General features: G+C 42.3%; 2 protein-coding genes and 1 non-coding gene across 3 annotated transcripts in view; 2 read left to right on the top strand and 1 right to left on the bottom strand.

The window, feature by feature from the left end:
• Positions 1 to 60: 60 nt before the first annotated feature.
• Positions 61 to 556, top strand: LOC134673642 (AMP deaminase 2-like). Its single transcript, XM_063531643.1, has 2 exons — positions 61 to 183; positions 271 to 556. The coding sequence occupies exons 1-2, from the start codon at positions 61 to 63 to the stop codon at positions 523 to 525; spliced, it is 378 nt and encodes a 125-aa protein (XP_063387713.1). The 3' UTR covers positions 526 to 556.
• Positions 557 to 948: 392 nt separating this feature from the next.
• On the top strand, positions 949 to 1,020 carry Trnad-guc (transfer RNA aspartic acid (anticodon GUC)). The gene has a single exon. It is a non-coding gene; the product is annotated as a tRNA-Asp (tRNA).
• A 208-nt stretch (positions 1,021 to 1,228) lies between these two features.
• LOC134673457 (ribosome-releasing factor 2, mitochondrial) overlaps positions 1,229 to 20,187 on the bottom strand; it is a 34,672-nt gene continuing 15,713 nt past the window's right edge. Inside the window, exons 4-13 of the mRNA XM_063531446.1 lie at positions 14,884 to 15,072; positions 13,997 to 14,505; positions 13,513 to 13,602; positions 12,501 to 12,690; positions 11,971 to 12,126; positions 4,713 to 4,935; positions 4,112 to 4,229; positions 3,337 to 3,432; positions 2,674 to 2,820; positions 1,229 to 1,882 (exon numbers count right to left, since the gene is read on the bottom strand). Coding sequence (XP_063387516.1) covers positions 1,721 to 1,882; positions 2,674 to 2,820; positions 3,337 to 3,432; positions 4,112 to 4,229; positions 4,713 to 4,935; positions 11,971 to 12,126; positions 12,501 to 12,690; positions 13,513 to 13,602; positions 13,997 to 14,505; positions 14,884 to 15,072 — 1,880 coding nt within the window. The 3' untranslated portion in view covers positions 1,229 to 1,720. The remainder of the gene's footprint in view (positions 1,883 to 2,673; positions 2,821 to 3,336; positions 3,433 to 4,111; positions 4,230 to 4,712; positions 4,936 to 11,970; positions 12,127 to 12,500; positions 12,691 to 13,512; positions 13,603 to 13,996; positions 14,506 to 14,883; positions 15,073 to 20,187) is intronic.

The raw sequence follows: 20,187 nt of genomic DNA, 5'->3' as shown, positions 1-20,187 counted from the left end.
GCTGTCGACCGATGACCCTCTGCAGTTCCACTACACCAAGGTGAACCGATATTCATCGCCATGTCTCTCAGTAACTACTGGCTGTTCCTCGACTACCACCTGAACCCGCTGCCGGAGTTCTTCGCCCGCGGTCTCCGCGTCACGCTGTCGACCGATGATCCACTTCAGTTCCACTACACCAAGGTGAACCGATATTTCTTCGCATGTCTTTCAGCAACTACTCACTGGTCCTCAACTACTTCTTTTAAATGCATACTTTATTCTGTACAGGAACCCCTAATGGAAGAATACAGCATCGCAGCGCAAGCGTGGAAACTCTCCTCGTGCGATATGTGCGAGTTGGCTCGCAACTCCGTCATCATGTCCGGGTTCCCGCACGAACAGAAACAAATCTGGCTGGGACCAGATTATATACTAGACGGGCCCGCCGGCAACGATATTACTAGGACGAACGTGCCTAACGTGCGGCTGGCGTATAGGAGGGAAGCGCTGCGGGCCGAGCTGGATATACTCAGGGCAAGTTAGTAGGTTAGAAAAATACCTTACAACTGCGATATTTGCGAGCTAGCGCGCAACTCCGAACTCCGACTTCATGTCCGGGTTTTCCAGGAGCAGAATCAGATCTGAACATTCAAAGGTGTACGTGAAGTCCTCAACCCGCATTGGGCCAGCGCGGGGACTATAGCCTAAACCCTCTGGCACATGAGAAGATGCCTGTGCCCAGCACTTATATAGGTTGAATTATTATATATACCTACGCGATTCAGACCCTATTTAATAAATATTAATGAGTAAAAATCAGTGATTAACAATGAAACTGGTGACATATTCGACCTTCCGCTTATTGTTTGTTTTATACTTGTTTGTTTAACTTTGAAAATAAACATTTCATTTTTATCACCATTTAATCACATCAAGACTGACGTAATTTCGTCAGCGATCTCAACGTCTTCGGTAGTATAGTGGTAAGTATCCCCGCCTGTCACGCGGGAGACCGGGGTTCGATTCCCCGCCGGAGAGAAGACCCTTTTTGCATTTTTTGGATTTTCCGAACCCTTTCCGTGAACGCATCCTACGTGCTGGCCTGTATTTTAATTTAAAAATTGTCATGTATTTTATAAGTGTCCCCTTTTTTGTTACAGAACAAGAAAGAAAAATGGGTTTGTGAAAAATAAGTGTTTGTAAATTGAAAGTGATTTGAAAGTACAATAAAGAAACTTTAATGGTATCTGTATTTAATATACCTAATTTCTAAATACAGTAACAGGAAAAACATATATGTTTTTACATATTTTTATACATTTTGTACTAAGTCTTGGGAGTCGGCAAGTTCAGCCACTATAACCTACACTCATATTCACATAAATATCCTGTACTCACTTGTTCACTTCCATTTAAGTCTTTAGCTGTTGGCTATGTGCGCAACTATTACGCGTGACGCGGCTAACATTACTTGTTCGACATATGGACACGAAAGTTCTCACTTCTGTAAGAGTAATTTTTTTAGTTTTCCCATTATACACTCCTGCTGCTTTTTTTAATGATAGTCTATTAATCATAGAGGTTACAAATCGATTCCACTTCTCCTCGTCATCTGGCGCCATCTGCCGGTGCGAATAATGGTAAACGAAGCCGGTCCAGAATTAAGCGACCAGATCGTAGAGTATCCTACATATATCAAAATGGTTAAATCAACGTCAGTCGTCTAATAATCTAAAGGCTAGAATCCCGTGACACTGCGTATAGCTTTTTCCTCGTCGTGTGGCGCCATCTGTCGGTGCGAATGGAACTCCATGGTGAAGGAAGCCAGTCCAGAGCTAAGCGAACGGAGCGTAGAGGAGTATCCTAGTAGCTCCGAGAGTGGGGTGATGCTGTCTATTACCTGTGAATGAGAGAGTCATTTAAAGAAGTGGGTAAGTAAAAAAAAATGTGCTATTTTCAAAAGAAACTTAAGGCGTTAGCGCTAAGGTACGTACAAATTTGGCGAATGCACCACTATAGCAATTAACCGATCCAGCTTTACAATGATTGGAATCATTCCTTTAAGTTCTACGACCAAAACGTAGGACGGAAAGTGAAGTCAAACCTGTCAAATTACTAAGTTGCATCTCTTCTTGGTTATAGGAGCAAAAAATTCATTTGAAAAAAGTACTTTTGATACACAGTTCTTTGTTCTGATGATCTTTTTCGGAGTATTGTCTAGTCTTTTTAGTTTGGCAAATAGTAAGAGTACCTTATTGTGGTGCCTCATATGTACGTGTAGTATCTTGGCGCGTCGGCGAGTGACTCTCGGGGCACACCACCTGGAGCAGCATCACTGGCTCTAGCAGCAAGGCTTCTGCTTCTTCAAATAGTGAGTACCTTATTGTGGTGCCTCATATGTACGTGTAGTATCTCGGCGCGTCGGCGAGTGAGGTCCGCCATGACGCGGGCCGAGTGACTCTCGGGGCACACCACCTGCAGCAGCATCACTGGCTCTAGCAGCATGGCTTCTGCTTCTTCAAATAGTAGCAGTACCTTATTGTGGTGCCTCATATGCACGTGTAGTATCTCGGCGCGTCGGCGAGTGAGGTCCGCCATGACGCGGGCCGAGTGACTCTCGGGGCACACCACCTGCAGCAGCATCACTGGCTCTAGCAGCATGGCTTCTGCTTCTTCAAATAGTAAGAGTACCTTATTGTGGTGCCTCATATGTACGTGTAGTATCTCGGCGCGCCGGCGAGTGAGGTCCGCCATGACGCGGGCCGAGTGACTCTCGGGGCACACCACCTGGAGCAGCATCACTGGCTCTAGCAGCATGGCTTCTGCTTCTTCGAATACCTGCCATGAGAATACTAGGTTACTTAAATATTTAATATCTGGGAAACATTATAAAAACTCAAAAATGTACGTTTTCCCAGAGATTATACTTAGATAGATTTTTCGACCCCGAAAACCGCTATATAGCAAATTTCGTCGAAATCGTTAGAGCCGTTTCCGAGATCCCCGAAATAAACTGTTTAGACGACAACGACACTCACTTGAATTTTTAGTCGCTATTGGCGACATGTTGTTGGCGCCGCGAGCACTCGAGCCTGAGGAAGGACCCCCGAGGGGCCCGAAATATGTCACCGATAGCGACTAAAAATTCAAGTGAGTGAAACCGTTGTCGTCTAAACAGTTTAAAATATGTCTCACAATATATATTAGATTAGACATAGGCTACGTTAGAAATTTTAGGCATGGAAATTAAAATTCAAAGAAATCCAGTTAGCCTTTGGAATAGGCTTAAAATCCATACATTATCAGCTAGCAATAATTACTAAAATAAATACTTAAATCGAATTTATGTGTTACCTTCCTCAAGCATTGTACGACGGTGGCGGCGACCACGGAGTCTGACGTGCCGCGCGTCACCTCAAACCAGTGCAACGTTACTTGGACGTCCACCATCTAAAACACAAAGTTGACAATTTATAATCCATCAATTTATAGTCCGCGGCAAGGGGTCATCCATTAATTACATCACACGTTTAGGGGGAGGGAGGGGGTCAAGAAAATGTGACATATTGTGACATGGGGGAGGGGGGAGACACAAACTTTGTGACGTCACTTTAACTTCATCAGTAACCGAAAATTTATCTAAATTATTATATTCGCTGTACATTTCAATAACAAGTTTTTAAAACGATAATCGTTTTTAGTCGTTTAATTTTCTTTTCTAAGCAGTTTTGGGTTATAAAATTACTAATATTTATATCGTCAAAAATATTTTGATAAAATATTAATAATACTTAGGTACTTACTTAATTCGATTTGGCGATTTCGTAGAAAAAATGTGACGTCACACTAGGGGGGAGGGGTTTGCCAGATGTGACCAAGTGTGACATGGAGGGGGGGAGGGGTCAAAAAACCTAGAAATTCGTGTGACGTAATTAATGGATGACCCCCAAGGGCTAAGCACGCTTACCATCAGGCGGACCATACCCTCGTATGTTGCCAGACCAAGCTAGCACTGCACAGAACTTGTAGTGACGGAGCATAAAAATGTGTTTATACGGGCGTCCCCGCGCTTTGTCTCGTCAAAGTCAGTGCAGAGTTAGCATAGATGGAGTCTAGTAATAAACCTCACCGGGCAGCCCAGCTTGGGTCCGTGCAGCAGCGCCGTGTCGACGCCCCGCCGCGCGGCGGCCAGCGCGCGCGGGTGCAGATGTGCTAGGTTCGCCGCACTCTCTGCTGACTTGTCCATCCTGAAGCAAATGAAATGAAAATTGAGCAACGAAGCACAATAATGTAATGATTTTTTACCCGAGTCAGGCGTGGCTCACTCCGCGATTTCGTCGCTTTGCTACAGATAACTAAAAGTACATCCGTTCGACCCCAATTTTGGGGTTTGCCATAAGTCGCGCGTGGCGCTGTCGCTACCTAGCGGCAATATCTGTGCTGCTCGTGACAGACGCGTTTTGTTAGAGAGTGAGACTTCTGTACCTAGTACTATTATTTATTCTGTGCCCGAGTGGAATTTTAGTCATTCATTTAGATGTATAAGAATAAATACTAACCCTAATACTTTATCAGCAGCAACCTCCTAACATTCTCTGCAGACAACGTGACCTTGACTTGCTGCTTCGCGCCCGCCATCATGCAATCAACATTCATCGTCTGTTTCCCGACACTCAGTATACCATCCGTATTGACACTATACATCTTGTACACTATAAAAGTATACTAACCTTAATACTTTATCAGCAGCAACTCCCTTAACATTTTTCGCTGACAACGTGACCTTGACTTGCTGCCTCGCGCCCGCCATCTTGCGGTCGACCGCCATAGTTTGCTTGCCGCTGCCGAGCAACGCTTCGCGGTACGCGATCTGCATTGGACCCAGTTCGACGTCTATTTTGTACTCGCGGATGATGCGTTCTTTTATTATTTCGAGATGGAGTTCGCCCATACCTGAAAAATTTACGTCATTTCAATTTTAGATAGAAAAATCAGAACATAAATATATACTAGGAACAGATATGTTACCTTATTTACATGACTAAGGAACAATAATTGCACTTTAAAGCTTAGGGTGGTATTCCATCTATCCAATATCTTTGTCCAATGTGTATTGCGACTGCGTTTCACGTTTTGCTTAATGAGAGAGTGAGACGCAATTAGACAAAGAAATTGGACAGGTGGAATATCACCCATAAATATGTATGTCACGAACGCGGTATTAGCATAGTCTAATAAAACATGGTCTTCTCTTCCCAGAGTGACACAAGCCTACGTCACAATAACATTGCTACTTTGTATAGCGCTATTGCATACTATTATATAGCGCTGTCGCATTGTAGTGTAGTCAGATCATACACAGCTGCTATCAGCTGATACAGCTGATACTTGATGCCTATCTCCCACATATGTATTTTACTACTTTATAGAACATTAAGTTAACGATGCCATAAACCTTGACTTACTGTAATTTACTATACAATGGTTAATGACCATTGCCATAACTTCCACTCGATTAAACCTGTTAAAACCTTAGTATATAAGGCGAGCGCTTTCTACCAATATATGCAGTATTTACTCGACTCTTGTGTTATCATTATAACCCCTGAACGCCGAACACTTCATGGCGATCCTGCCAGTCGGGCTGCTCGAGGCAGCCACAGCTTAGACACCGCCCAGCCAGCCAGCCAGTAAGCCAGCCAGCCAGCCAGCCAGCTCTACTGCTCCACTGCTCAAGCAAGCACAAATCCACGAAAATTATGGGAAGCCAGTGCACCAAAAACGACAAGAAAGAAGAGGTGATTATTGCACAGAACGGTGCTTCCAACAACGCCAGCGCTAAACAGGCAGACAGCAGCACAGTTGCAACATACATAACAACAGCTGTTCTAGTAATCGTATGCGTAATTTTTTCATACGCCATATGGAAAAAGATACATAAGTGTCTAACAAGGAAAATTGAGCGACAAGCAGTAGCCACGATAATGCGCAACACCAACAAGGCAGAGCAGAGCGTCTAGGAAGAGCATCAGCCCCACCACCGCTACCCAGCACCTGCAGCGTGTCACCAGCACCAGAGCCGTCGCTACGACCACCCCCAGTGTCCAACAACGACCATACGATGTTAAGAGGTACAATTTAAGCATTACTGTGTTTAACCAATTTCAATTATTGTTGTAAGCAATGTGAATATTTCCGTACCACCTAAATTCATAAGAATATTATGACCAATATTCAAAAGTTATATGACCAATTAAAATCACTACAGGAAGATATTAGAAAATTAGGACCAAAACGCCGAAAAGAGGCTAATGGTCAAAGTAAACTTCAGCAAGTAAAACTATTATATAATCAGTACGAAGAATATATAGAGCTACATAGTTCTAAAGTAGAAAAATCTGAAATTTCTATACAGGACAGTGAGTTAATCCAGTCTTATTTTCTAAAAATAGAGGAAATTTACAGTAAAATTATAACTCAATACGACCAAGACAACAAATATCAGGTCACAATGACGTCGAATGACAACTTTAACCTGAAAACAGCAGTAGCATTGCTACCAGCTATGGACGGTTCGGAGGCCGTCACTAGACAACTTATAGACGCCATAGAGTTGTACTCTACAATGATAAAAGATTCAGATTCACAATTATTGATGAATTTCATTATTAAGACTCGATTAACACAAAGTGCTAAACTTAGAATATCCGAAAAACATACCAGTGTAAGCGATTTAGTTGATGAAATGAAACTCCGTCTTTTACCGACTAAATCAGCTACCGCGATACAAACCAAGCTATTTACGGCAAAACAGGGAAATAGGTCAATCGAGCGATACGGACAAGAGTTGGAGGATTTATTTGTAAACCTCACAGTAACACAGGCCAATGGGAAACCAGAGGCATATACGGTCTTACAATCGTTGAATGAAAAAATGGCAATAAATAAATTCGCGGAAGGCCTGCGAAATGACAAACTAAGTACCATTATAGCTTCACGAGGATACACCTCGCTAAAAGATGCCATACAAGGTGCAAAAGACCAAGAGGTGTCCATATCATCTACGCCCGCTCCGGAGCAAGTTTTATACTTCCGGAACAAAGGGTATAATAACCACAGACAATACAGGTCTAATTACAATAATAAACCAGTGGGTAAATACCCACAGCGTACATACCCTACTAGGGGTAATACGTCAAACAAGCCACCAAGGGTGCACACCCAGATGAAAAACACTCGACCTATACAAATCGCGAAAAACTATAATACGCGTACATATACAAATTATAACCGTCCTCGTCAAAATATACCTAACAAACGATATCAAGTTAATACGGCGATACAAAATACACCAGATGACAGCAATTCGCCTCAGCTGTTACAATTTTTTCGTGAATAACAACTATATCCTAACTTATTGTCATATGAATTCAGTTCAATTTGCGATAAACGGTACAACGCACAAATGGCTTATTGACACAGGCGCGAGTCTAAGCGCGATAACGAACGACGCAGCATTAATATCTCGCGGACACATGGTACCAAAGATGACTCATATCAACGGAGTCGGAGGGAAAATAACGTCATACAATACAATTACTCTACACTTGCAGAGTGAAAACCAATCATTTGAGCATGAATTTCATGTATTCCAAAAATTACCATTACAGGTCGACGGAATAATTGGGCAAGATTTTCTGATAAAATACAAATGTGTCATAAATTACGAAAAAGGAGCAATCACATTAAACAATAACAACGAATTAATTACAATACCATTGACATTACAAAATGACAACAACAGAACCATTAGTTCAAATCAAATACAATTACCCGCAAGAAGTGAATCTATTGTAAAATTACCCACAAATTATACAGGGGATTACGTCGTATTATCAAGCGAAATTGGGGAAGGAATTTTTTTGGCCAATACCTTAACACATAGCAAGAATGGGAAGATAACTGTTAAAATATTAAACACACGTGAAGAAGACGTAACTTTAAACAATATCACACCAGAAATAAAACCATTGCGTGATTATAATTGTTTCACATATGAGAAAAGTAAAAATAACGCAGACCGAGTAAAATTACTTTATTCTCTTTTAAAATTCAACAACTTAAACAATGAAGAAAGCAACTCCATTGCCAGCATTTGCGCAAAATATGCCGACATTTTTCAGCTGCCGGGTGACTTGTTAAACACTACAAACCTATATGAACAGAAAATACATTTAAAACCCAACGTATCACCCGTATATACTAAACCCTACCGATTACCTCAGTCACAGCAATCAGAAATAAATAGACAAATAAAACAAATGTTGGAAAATGACATCATAGAAGAGTCGCAGTCGGAATGGGCAAGTCCGTTACTACTCGTTCCCAAGAAACCAGACTCAAATGGAGATAAGAAATGGAGATTGGTAATAGATTACAGGAAAGTAAATGAGGTAATAGAAAACGATAAATTCCCTTTACCCAACATCACGGAAATCTTAGATTCTTTAACCGGCGCTATGTATTTTAGCACCTTAGACTTAAACCAGGGTTATTATCAAATAAAACTTGATCCCGAGAGCAGGAAATACACCGCGTTCATAGCAGATAAACACTATCAAATGAAACGCCTACCTATGGGATTAAAAAATTCACCAAATGCTTTCAGCAGAGCAATGACCATAGCTATGTCAGGACTAAACTACGTGCAATGTATAGTTTATTTAGATGACATCATTGTCATGGGTCGAAACTTGCAACAACATAATAAAAACTTAACAGATATTTTTGAGAGATTAAGACAAGTAAATTTTAAACTAAATCCACTAAAATGTAATTTTTTGCAAAAAGAAATATTGTACCTAGGACATGTAGTAACCTCGGAAGGGATAAAACCCGATCCAAAAAAGATTTCAATAGTTCGAAACTATCCAGTACCGAAAAACTCAGACGAGGTCAGACGTTTTGTAGCTTTTGTAAATTATTACAGGAAATTTATTAGGAAATTCTCCGAAATAACACAACCACTAAACAATTTATTAAAGAAAAATGTAGAATTTAGTTGGACGAAACAATGCGACGACGCATTTAAAAAGTTAAAAATAGCCATCAGTACCCCACCATTACTACAATATCCGGATTTCTCAAATGACAACACGTTTACGATACACACAGACGCATCGGGCATAGCTTTAGGATGTGTCTTATCCAATGAAAATGGATTACCAGTAGCATATGCAAGCAGACCTCTAAACAAAGCAGAGAAAAATTATCCCACGACAGAAAAAGAATTACTAGCTATAGTATGGGCAGTGAAATATTTTAGACCATACTTATATGGACGAAAATTTAAAATTGTCACCGATCACCGCCCACTCATTTATTTATTCAAAATGAATAATCCCTCGAGTCGACTCACCAAGTTCCGATTGTGCCTAGAAGAATACGATTTCACTGTAGAATATTTGAAAGGTAAAGATAACGTAGCTGCAGACGCGTTATCTAGGATTGAAATTTCCAGTGAAGAATTAAAGAACATGACAAAGCAAGTGGTATCAGTAATGACTAGAGCACAGAGGAAACGCATGGAAGAGCAAGAAAACAATAATAAGTCACAAGACAAGGGTTCCAACTGCGACTGGCCTGCGCAACCAGACATAGTTGAACTTCTCAAAAAACCTCAGGAATTACCGGAATTAAGTTTCCATAAACGCGACTACTACAAAATACTAAAACAATCAGATCGCGTCATGAGTAAAAATAATGAAATCATATACTCGCCATCCTTGGCGACATTGTGTGTCAGGCCTATTACTCCATCGCGTACGAAACGAGCTTTCTTCGCGAGAGAATTAGGTGCATTTTGCAAGGCACAACAAATAAAAGAGGTATGCATATTATATAATGATGACACCGCATTTATCATAAAGGAGCTAGCTCAATACATGCATACACACAATACCGGGTCCGGACCCCGATTATGTATTATTAAAGGTGTCACAAAGATAACAAATAAAGATGACCAACGCGTCATATTAAACGATTTTCATTTATTACCTACTAGCGGTCACGCAGGAATTCAAAGAATGACCAATAACGTAAAGCGGTACTACTACTGGCCCGGAATGGATAACGACATTAAGAAATTCGTAAAAAAATGTGATAAATGTCAAAAACAAAAATTCCATAAAAACGTTAAACAACCGCTATGTATTACTAGCACGGCAACAGCGTCATTCGATAAGGTATTCCTAGACTTATGCGGACCCCTAACTAAAGATACAAATGGATATTGCTATATACTTACGTTACAGTGCGAGCTCACAAAGTATGTAGAGGCATATCCACTGCTAAATAAGGAGACAGACACAGTCGCGAGAGCTTTAGTTGATAATTTTATATTACGATATGGTATTCCCAAAGAAATAGGAACAGATAGAGGAAGTGAATTCATCTCATCAACTATGCGCGAAATTTGTAACATTTTAGGTATGAAACAATTGCAATCAACCGCGTACCACCACGAAAGCCTTGGTTCCTTGGAAAATTCACATAAAGCTCTAGGAGCATTTTTAAGAATACAAACAGACAACCAGGCTCACCAGTGGTCAGATTGGTTACAATATTGGTGTTTTTCCTATAATACGACAGTGCATTCAGCAACTAAATATACACCGTATGAATTAGTATTCGGTAAATTATGTCGTATACCAAGTAATATTGTTAATCAAGTAGATCCAATGTATAATTTTGATTCATATCCAATAGAATTTAAGTATAGATTACAAAAATCCCAAGAGGATGCTAGAAATAATTTAATTAAGACAAAATTATCTAGAAAACTAAGTTATGATTTAAAAACAAATCCAATAACGTATACAATAGGAGATTTGGTATTAGTTAAAAAGGAAGATAGAGATAAAATGGACCCAGTGTATAAGGGACCATATACAGTTATTGAAGATCAAGGTACAAATGTAAAAATATTAGTTTTAGGTAAAGAACACATTGTACATAAAAACAGAACAAAACCTTACTATGCATCAATAGAACAACAAACACATTAAATACACGTATAATATAATATATATATATAACAAAAAAAAAAAACCCATCCCATTGCATACCACCATCCATATAAGGAACCACTATCTCCATGACACAGAAAATTAATCAATAATGCCTAACAAATAAATATCATATTAACAGATTCAATAAAAGTAAACACATGTTAATGTAACAATGTATTCCATAACCATATAAGGAACATGTAATCTTAGAAATAAGCATGTAAGCAAATTGTATATCCAAATAGCATTAAGTTTTTATTACATTCATAATTTTAAGAACCAATATGTATACCATAGATATAAGTTCACTTAAGCAAAAAAAAAAAAATACTTGTTATATATTTTTTGTCTTAAAAAAAAAAAAAAACGGGAAAGCTGTAGTGTAGTCAGATCATACACAGCTGCTATCAGCTGATACAGCTGATACTTGATGCCTATCTCCCACATATGTATTTTACTACTTTATAGAACATTAAGTTAACGATGCCATAAACCTTGACTTACTGTAATTTACTATACAATGGTTAATGACCATTGCCATAACTTCCACTCGATTAAACCTGTTAAAACCTTAGTATATAAGGCGAGCGCTTTCTACCAATATATGCAGTATTTACTCGACTCTTGTGTTATCATTATAACCCCTGAACGCCGAACACTTCAGCATGATGACGTAGGCTTGTGTCAGTCACGTGGTCGGAAGAGAGTACCAGGCGGAGTATATTATGGTTTTTGGTTATTAGGGTTTTTTGTTGACTGCGGAATGAAACGTGAAAACGGTTCGCTGAATATAGGCGGCAAGGTATTCTGCGTAATGATACTTCCACGAGAGAGACCTATGTTAACCATCGGGTGTTAAGCTGGTAGGATACTCGGAGCTGTCCTTAGTTCTGGAAGGCTACGTGCAGGAACACGGTACCTGCCAGCACCAGCTGCCCGGACTCGTCGTCCGTGACGACCCTCAGGCTGGGGTCCTCGCGGGCCAGCTCGGCCAGGGCCGTCTCGAGGGCGCTCTGGAAGGCCGCGCTCGGAGGCTCAATGGAGCAAAGGAACACGGGCTCAGGGATTGTTGTACCTGTAAAATAGAAGTATAAAGTTGAAAATATCTAAATACAGGTCGGTAAAGCTAATTTCATATTTTTTACATGTTGGTGACGTCACTTGACACTCACCAAACCACTGATGGGAGCCCACTGCGAACATTGAACATCGAAAACAGAAATTTCGCCATCTGCCTACAAAGATCACTCGAATATGCAAAAGCGTTAGAGTGGCAGATAATGCAATTTCGATTCAGAATGTTACTTACTACTGTTACTACCTGCTCTGCTAGTAGTGTAAGCAGGTAAGGGTGGTATTCCATCTGTCCAATATATTGGTCTCACAATTTGCTTAATGAGAGACTGAGACGCAATGAGATTGGTCAGGTGGAATACCACCCTAACTCACCAATCCCCAGCAAAACATCGGCCATCTCCTCAGCACTAGGCTCGGTTTCCGCTACAGCTAATTTATTCAGAGCGCTAGGCGGCATCACGTGTTCAGCGTATTTGGGATCCTTTAACGAGGAAATGAGGCGAGATTTGGCGCGACTCGCCGCTGCTTGGGTTGACGTCACCAGGTCACCAGTCATGGTCGCCTGGTAAATGAGATCAGACGGTGATGACCATGAAATATAATACAGAATAATCATTTTGGTCGCTAAAACAGTTTTTTTTGGACATCTTACACAGATCGACCTAGCCCCAAACTAAGCATAGCTTGTACAGTCGCCATCAGATATATCGGAGCGGCCAAGGTGTTCACAATATCTGAACAAGCACTCTAACACCCTGACAATAGAGGCGTGTTCAGATATTTGTGAACACCTTGGCCGCTCCGATATATATGATGGCGACTGTACTATGGGTACTAGGCGACGATATAAACATACTTATATAGATAAATACATACTTATATACATACAAAACACCATGACTCAGGAACAAATATCTGTATTCATCACACAAATAAATGCCCTTACCAGGATTCGAACCCAGGAGCATCGGCTTCGCAGGCAGGGTCACTACCCACTAGGCTAGACCGGTCGTCATAAACTACACAACGGATCTTAAGTTGACAATTGGTGAATCTTATCTCGTTGCAGTAAGATTTACAAAATCTCAATTAATAATGTGGACGATAGCATACGAAAGAGCACAAGTACAAGAACAAAAGTGTAACAATAAAAATACATTTTATACGTACACTTCTTCACTTGAAATAATGTAATGTCATTTTGCAAGTCAATTTCAACCTTCTTACTTTTATTAGCCGTATCGATATCGTTTTGAAATTTTGTAAGTATAGGTACTACTTATACATATAATCCAAATACGCATACAATAATCTGGTACCAAGTATCGCCGGCAATAACTGTTTTTAAAAATGAAATTTTTAACTGAAACCTATTTTCACTTACTTTGAGCGAACTGACGACAGCAATATTTCCCGCCGTGACTCGCTCCACTGGCTTATACTCGTCCGCCAGCGCCATATACAGGGATCCTGCCTGACCACAAAAAAAAATACTTTGTTTCGAATAAAGACATTATACTGATCAATCTCGCCCAGCAAAACTAATAACTACAAAAGCTACAAAGAAATATCAACGTTCGTTCATTCCGACACTGGTTCACGATCACGCGCCACTCACGATAGGCGTGGCGCTCGAAGGGTTAAGGGAACTTATCAATACAAAGATATAATATTGTCTTCGATTACCGCGATAGTTACTCATGAAATAAAACAATTGTAACGGATTATATCGTGTACGAGTATATTGAATACATACTACATCCCGACGTTTCGAACCCTTTACAGAAACCGTTTTGTTTTTTTTTGGATGTAGGTAGTATAGTATGTATTCAATATACGCGATATATTACAAAGATATATTTACAAACCTGTTCACTTTTGTCCTGTCCCAAATTATAAATCTTCTGTCCCTTAGCAATCTCCCCACTATACAGCCTCAAGAACGTAAGCACTCCTCTCTGATCATCATGCTGTACTTTAAACGCCCGCGCCGCTAAGTCACTCCCAAAGCAATTGTATAAATTATTCGCCTCTAATGGTGATGGCAGATATTGTATAACACCATCCATTAACGTTTGAACTCCGATGTTTTTATAAGAGCTTCCACAGAGTACGGGAAACGCTGACATTTTCAGCGTACATCGTCTTATAGCAGCATGAATTTCTTCTGTCTGCAAGTTATCTAAGCTTTCTTGCTGTATAATGGTGTCCGCTAGACTGTCATCTAAAGATGATAGTTGGTCGATAAGAGCCGTGTGATTTTCGAGAGTTTTTTCCCATCTAAGGCCATCTTTTTCTGTTAATTTGCGTCGTAATAAGTTCTGCCCGCGGCCTTGTGTCCAGATGATTTCTTCTTTGGCTACCAGATCTATTAAACCTAAAACCAAACAGCGCATTACAAATTTAATAGCTAAGCTTTGTATGTAGCAAAACAAAGTAGGTATTTGAAAAATATCTTATATGTACACTGAAAAAAAAAAAGATAAATCAAGCACACATAAAAGTGATTTTATTACGATTAACAATATAAACAAATCACGGAAGAAAGAATGAGCACTTCTTTGTTTTGTGAAACAAATGTACGTTCGTACGTACGTAACGTACGAACAGTAAAATTGTATGCTTTGCTCATATGTTTTTCTTTTCTCAGTGTATTGTCAAATTTGTAAATTTAAAATTCAATTTGCTTAAATTCAATATTTATTATTTAAAAGAACAGATAAGTGTGAAAGTTTGTCCCAAAGGCTTATCTTACCAACAAGCCTGCCCTCATGCACCACTGCTTCGTGCAGCAGCAGCGGGTCCGCCTGCAGCTTGTCTCTGATGGAGTCTACACAAAGTGCCGCGCTGGCGTCTCCGCGGTCCATCTTGTTAAGGTAGAGTAGCCGAGGCACGCGGTGCGCGCTCGCTTGCCGCCATACCGTGAGGGTTTGCGCTTCTACACCTGAAAAAAAAATACAACAATGTGTAAATGTTGTAGTGGGGGGGGGGGGGGGGGGGTGTAATGGTGATATTAACTTTTTTCCTTGCTGCGCCAATCTACAAGGTTTTGCGAAAAAAATCCGAATATATTCCAACGAATCCAGCTTTGATGATTAATTTGAAAACTAGTCATATTTCTCAAAAGTGCAATCTAATTTGAACCTTAAGGGCCCCCCCACATCTACATTTCGAGCGTCGGCGTCTGTCGGCGTCTGGTCCGCGCTATGGAAAATGACGACGTTGCGTCGAGCAGTGGCCATAGAATTGTAGACGCCGACGCTCGAAAGACGCCAGATGTGGGGGGGGGGGGGCTAAATCACACTGCTAATGTTGAAATTCTATTGGCGTGTATGCAGTGTATGTGGTCGATAAATCGTACTATGCCTGGAAAAGGGTTAATATATAAATACACTACAGTATTGTATTTGGTGTGGGCATGTTGAGTATCTATTATTAGTAGAAGAGCCGGCCGCAAATTTTCTAACCGACTTGATACCACGATGAAATACACAATGGGAAACCATAAAAGTGATGCTAAGTCCGAATTCGATAGTCTGCCACGGCGGAACTTGCCGAAAGTACGAAAAAGAAGGCCACTTCCGGTGCGAAAAAAGGGGGCTGATTTAACCCATCTGATACCGAAATAATAGTTATGGCAGCAGTTAGAAATTTACATGTAGACACATAAAAGCGAAGTCTGCCAGTATTTTTTTTGCCGGAAGTGCTTGGCAGACGCTCTCAAAGGTGGCCAGCGGGACCCCTAATTTAACCCATCTGATACCACCATGAAACCAATTCCAGTCGGTAGGTATGAACCCTCATGTCAGGAATATATAAGTCTGCCAAGGCTTTTCCTGCCGAAACACCTTGGCAGACGAGATTATGTAAGCAAGGTCGGCATCGGTTACCCTACACTAACCCATCTGATACCACCATGAAACCAATTCCAGTCGGTAGGTACGAACCCCCATTTTAGGAATATATAAGTCTGCCAAGGTTTTTCCTGCCGAAACACCTTGGCAGACGAGATTATAAACAAGATGACCATCGGTTACCGTACACTAACCCATCTGATACCGCCATGAAACCAATTCCAGTCGGTAGGTATGAACCCTCATTTCAGGAATATATAAGTCTGCCAAGGCTTTTCCTGCCGTAACACCATGGCAGACGAGATTATGTAAGCAAGGTCGGCATCGGTTACCCTACACTAACCCATCTGATACCACCATGAAACCAATTCCAGTTGGTAGATATGAACCCCCATTTTAGAAATATATAAGTCTGCCAAGGTTTTTCCTGCCGAAACACCTTGGCAGACGAGATTATAAGCAAGATGACCATCGGTTACCGTACAGTAACCCATCTGATACCACCATGAAACCAATTCTAGTCGGTAGGTATGAACCCTCATTTCAGGAATTTATAAGTCTGCCAAGGCCTTTCCTGCCGAAACACCTTGACAGACGAGATTATGTAAGCAGCATCCACATACGAGGGATCCGTATTTTGGGATTATACAGATTACGGACATTATTAATAGCTGTAGGCTTATTTATTACTTTATGCTTATACATATTTGTATATTATTATGTTATTAATAAAATATATTTATAATTTATTAAACCTAAACTTAATACATTGGGAATTCATTACCTGCTTACGGCAGTAGTAGGGATAAGTGGGTCAGTTCTGGCTCACTGAGCCAGGCCAACAGTCCCTCCCCCTTTTTTCCCTTGTTGAGGCCCTGCAACCTTGCCTTGAACCCAAACTAATGTCATTGTAGCTCGAATCTAACCTAATCTATTTTTATTGCTTTTAGAATATTTCAATTATCTACTTTTGCAAAGTTAAAGGTTGAAATCTCTATTTCGCAAAATGGAAATTTAATGTGACTTTAATGTATGTGCAGTCTACTTAGTAATTGGGTTTAAAGATATAAAAACACACATTTATTTCCTATCCTAAGTATCCTATCCTAAGTTTATTCAAAAAATATTTAATTACTGAATTTTTATGTACAAATTGGACACAATACAAAATACATCTTAAATAATTACGAAAGTAACTATCCGTCAAAACCCGTTCCTTATCGCTTCCGGTGCAAAAGTGCCCATAACACTCACGGCATTACCCCGCTGAATGGCTATGGACAGCCTCTGCACCAGAAATGATTCGGAGCGGGGATCCTCTCCCTTTTGCCTGAGTCGACGGCCTATGTCACGCACAAATTGTTTCGCGTCAGCACCCCAGCAGCCCGCCGTTTCCACCGCAAAAGGGACGAAAATATAACCCGAGCCCAAGGGAACATACTTTTGGCGCTTCACCGCCGCCTGAGACTCGGCCGCCGCTCCGGCCGCGCGTGCCGTGCGACTGATATGAGAGGCGGCGAAGGTGCTGACGCACGTAGCGTCCCAGACCAGGCACCGCCCTCTCTCCCACGGCACTAAGGTTAGGCCATCAGGCCGCTTGCCGTCCGTGCGACTTAGACCCGGAGGCTCAAGCACGGATGGAACACCCGCTGATCTGAGCGCCCTCTGGACAATATCGTTCAAGGCATGGTGACGCGGATGCCTCCCGACGCATCGACGGCAACTCAATGCATGATGGCCGTCAGCCCCCACCGTGGAACCGCAGATGCATAAATGTGGTTGACATACATCGCAGCCCAGGCGGAGAGCGACGGACACCCGCAACGAGTCACCGTCGAGTAACGTACCCAGTTGAGGGGAGGGTAACGCCTGCAGCCAAGCCCCTGATTCTGGCCGCGCCACTGCCAGAAGCCTTGCGCGGTCCACACCCGAAGCGTTCCCAACCAGACCGTCCAAGGTGGCCTTACACCCTACCTCATCCCACGCGCGCTGGAGTCTTGGGTTCTCCGGGACGGACGCACCTGGGTTGATAGCCAACCACTGTCTCACAGCGTCGGCCACATACGGTATGCTCACCCCGTCGCCATTTGGTGATAACATTTTAGCAACTAGGTCAGCAACCCCATGGGCCGACGCCAAGAAGGCCGGCAGGCTAATGTCCCCCACACGCCGCACCCCAATGCCTCCGTGACGGATTGGCAAACCTGCTTGTGTCCACTGAATATCATCCAGGGACACATTGACCACCGACTCAATCGTCGACTTAATCGCCAAATCAAAGGTCTCAATGTCACCCGGGAATAACCAAACAGGGGCCGTGCGCAACAGGTACGTGATCTTGGGAACGGCGAAACACTTTTGCAATAGAACTAAGGCCACGTGCGGGGTCAAACCCTTGAGACGTTCGCCCGCAAGGAGAAGGAGATTCCTACGAATTTGTAGTGCCTCAGGAACTGCGGAAGGAAAAATCGGTGCACCAAGTAGGCAAAAAGAATCAGTATGCAATTCCTTGAGGCCGGGAAGTAAACCCGAGAAAAAAGAGAAGAGAGAAGATGACTGCGGTCCACAGGGGAAAAACTCACATTTGGAGGTGTTCACTTCCAGCCCCATATCCTTCAGGCGCGGCAGCAAGACGAGCAAGTCTTGCTCCACCTCTTCCGGTTTGCCCCCAATGGTACCATCATCGAGGTACCAGATGTTAAGAGGGGACTTTAGATCGGTAATGACCTTCTGGATTGCAAGGCTAAAAGTGAGTGGACCCAGTGGATCCCCCTGCTGAGCCCCCACTTGTGACAAAATCCGGTCAGTTCCGTAAAAAAGGTTGGAAGGTGAATGATAGACCTGGTGAAGAAAAGAATAGAGCGTAGGAATTTTCTCCTTAGCCTCACCCAGCAAAACGTCCCTCTCCACTGTGTTAAAAGCGTTTTTTAGGTCGAGTTTTATAATGACGCTGCCGGCATTCTCCGGTTTTAATGCAAAGGCACGTACCGCATGTATCGCCGCTTCGCACCCCAATTGCGTCCCAAAACCCACCTGATGCGGCTGAAGATAAGAGGCCATCTCCCCTCTCACTGCACGGCACCCAAGCTTGGCCACGAGTCGACGGAAAGTGCTCCCCACGGCTATCGGTCTCAGTCCCCCTTCTTTCTTATTTAATGCACATAGAGTAGCCCCATACAAATAAGGACTTACCTGAGGGTTCAGCTTCCCACTAAGCAAAAAATTGCACAGGTTAGTCAGTGCTTCCATCAAGCGCACTCCACTGTCACCAGCCGTGCCTGATGTCAGCTCCTTTAAGTGGGCCGGACGGATTCCATCCAACCCCGCTGCTGACCCACTGTGGAAAGAACTAACTGCCAGAGATACATCCTCCACTTTGACTGACACGGCAGGGGCGTCAAGGTCTGGCTCTGTAGGGAAACTGAGAGGACGGGACGGACTCGGATGCTTAGACTGCAACGCAGCGAAAGTGTCCGGTCCTGCCGGAGCGATTGTGTCCTCGCTCATTAGAAGCCGGACAGCTCCTCTCAAATCTCCTTCGTGGACCTTGGCCTCAATCGTCCTATTGAGAGAGACTGACCGGGATGCCACCGCACAATCCTCCGGCGACAGGTACGAACAGGCTTCTATGTTTGCCTTGACCTTCGCAGTCAAAGACCCCGTACCCCCAGCCTCAGGAGTCCTCAGGGCCCTGTAAGAAAAAGATAAGAGATCACACCACTCGTCTACCCCATTAACAGCAATGCAACTCTCGATAGTGCCGCACAATTTTCTAGCTGCAACACTTCTCGCACCCCTCGGAATGTGCCGAAGAACCCGAACTGACTTCTTTAATGAGGCGAGTTGATCCAGGTTGCAACTGTGTCTCTGAACTGGTTGCGCGGCATCAGAGTGCACAGCGACACCGCTGGCGGGCTGCGACGCAGAAGGAAGGGAAACATCTTTGTGCATCCATGTTATGTGCGATTTAAGGCCCCGCGATGTAAATACTCGCGTCGAGTTCGGACAATAAGGGCACGTCGACTCCGACAGGGAACTCATTGTGGAAAATAATTGCTAGTTATTAATCTATGATAAATATAAATATGACACAACAACAACTAAAATTCCTTTAGTAAAAGCAGGCACACTAGCCAAATTCTAATGTCGTTAAGTATTACAATTTTATTAACAGGTCAAGAACACTTTTGTAAATAAAATAATAA

This window comes from Cydia fagiglandana, chromosome 18 (genome assembly GCF_963556715.1).
Source record: "Cydia fagiglandana chromosome 18, ilCydFagi1.1, whole genome shotgun sequence".
Taxonomy (NCBI): Eukaryota; Metazoa; Arthropoda; class Insecta; order Lepidoptera; family Tortricidae; genus Cydia; species Cydia fagiglandana.
This window is presented reverse-complemented; position numbering and strand designations above follow the sequence as displayed.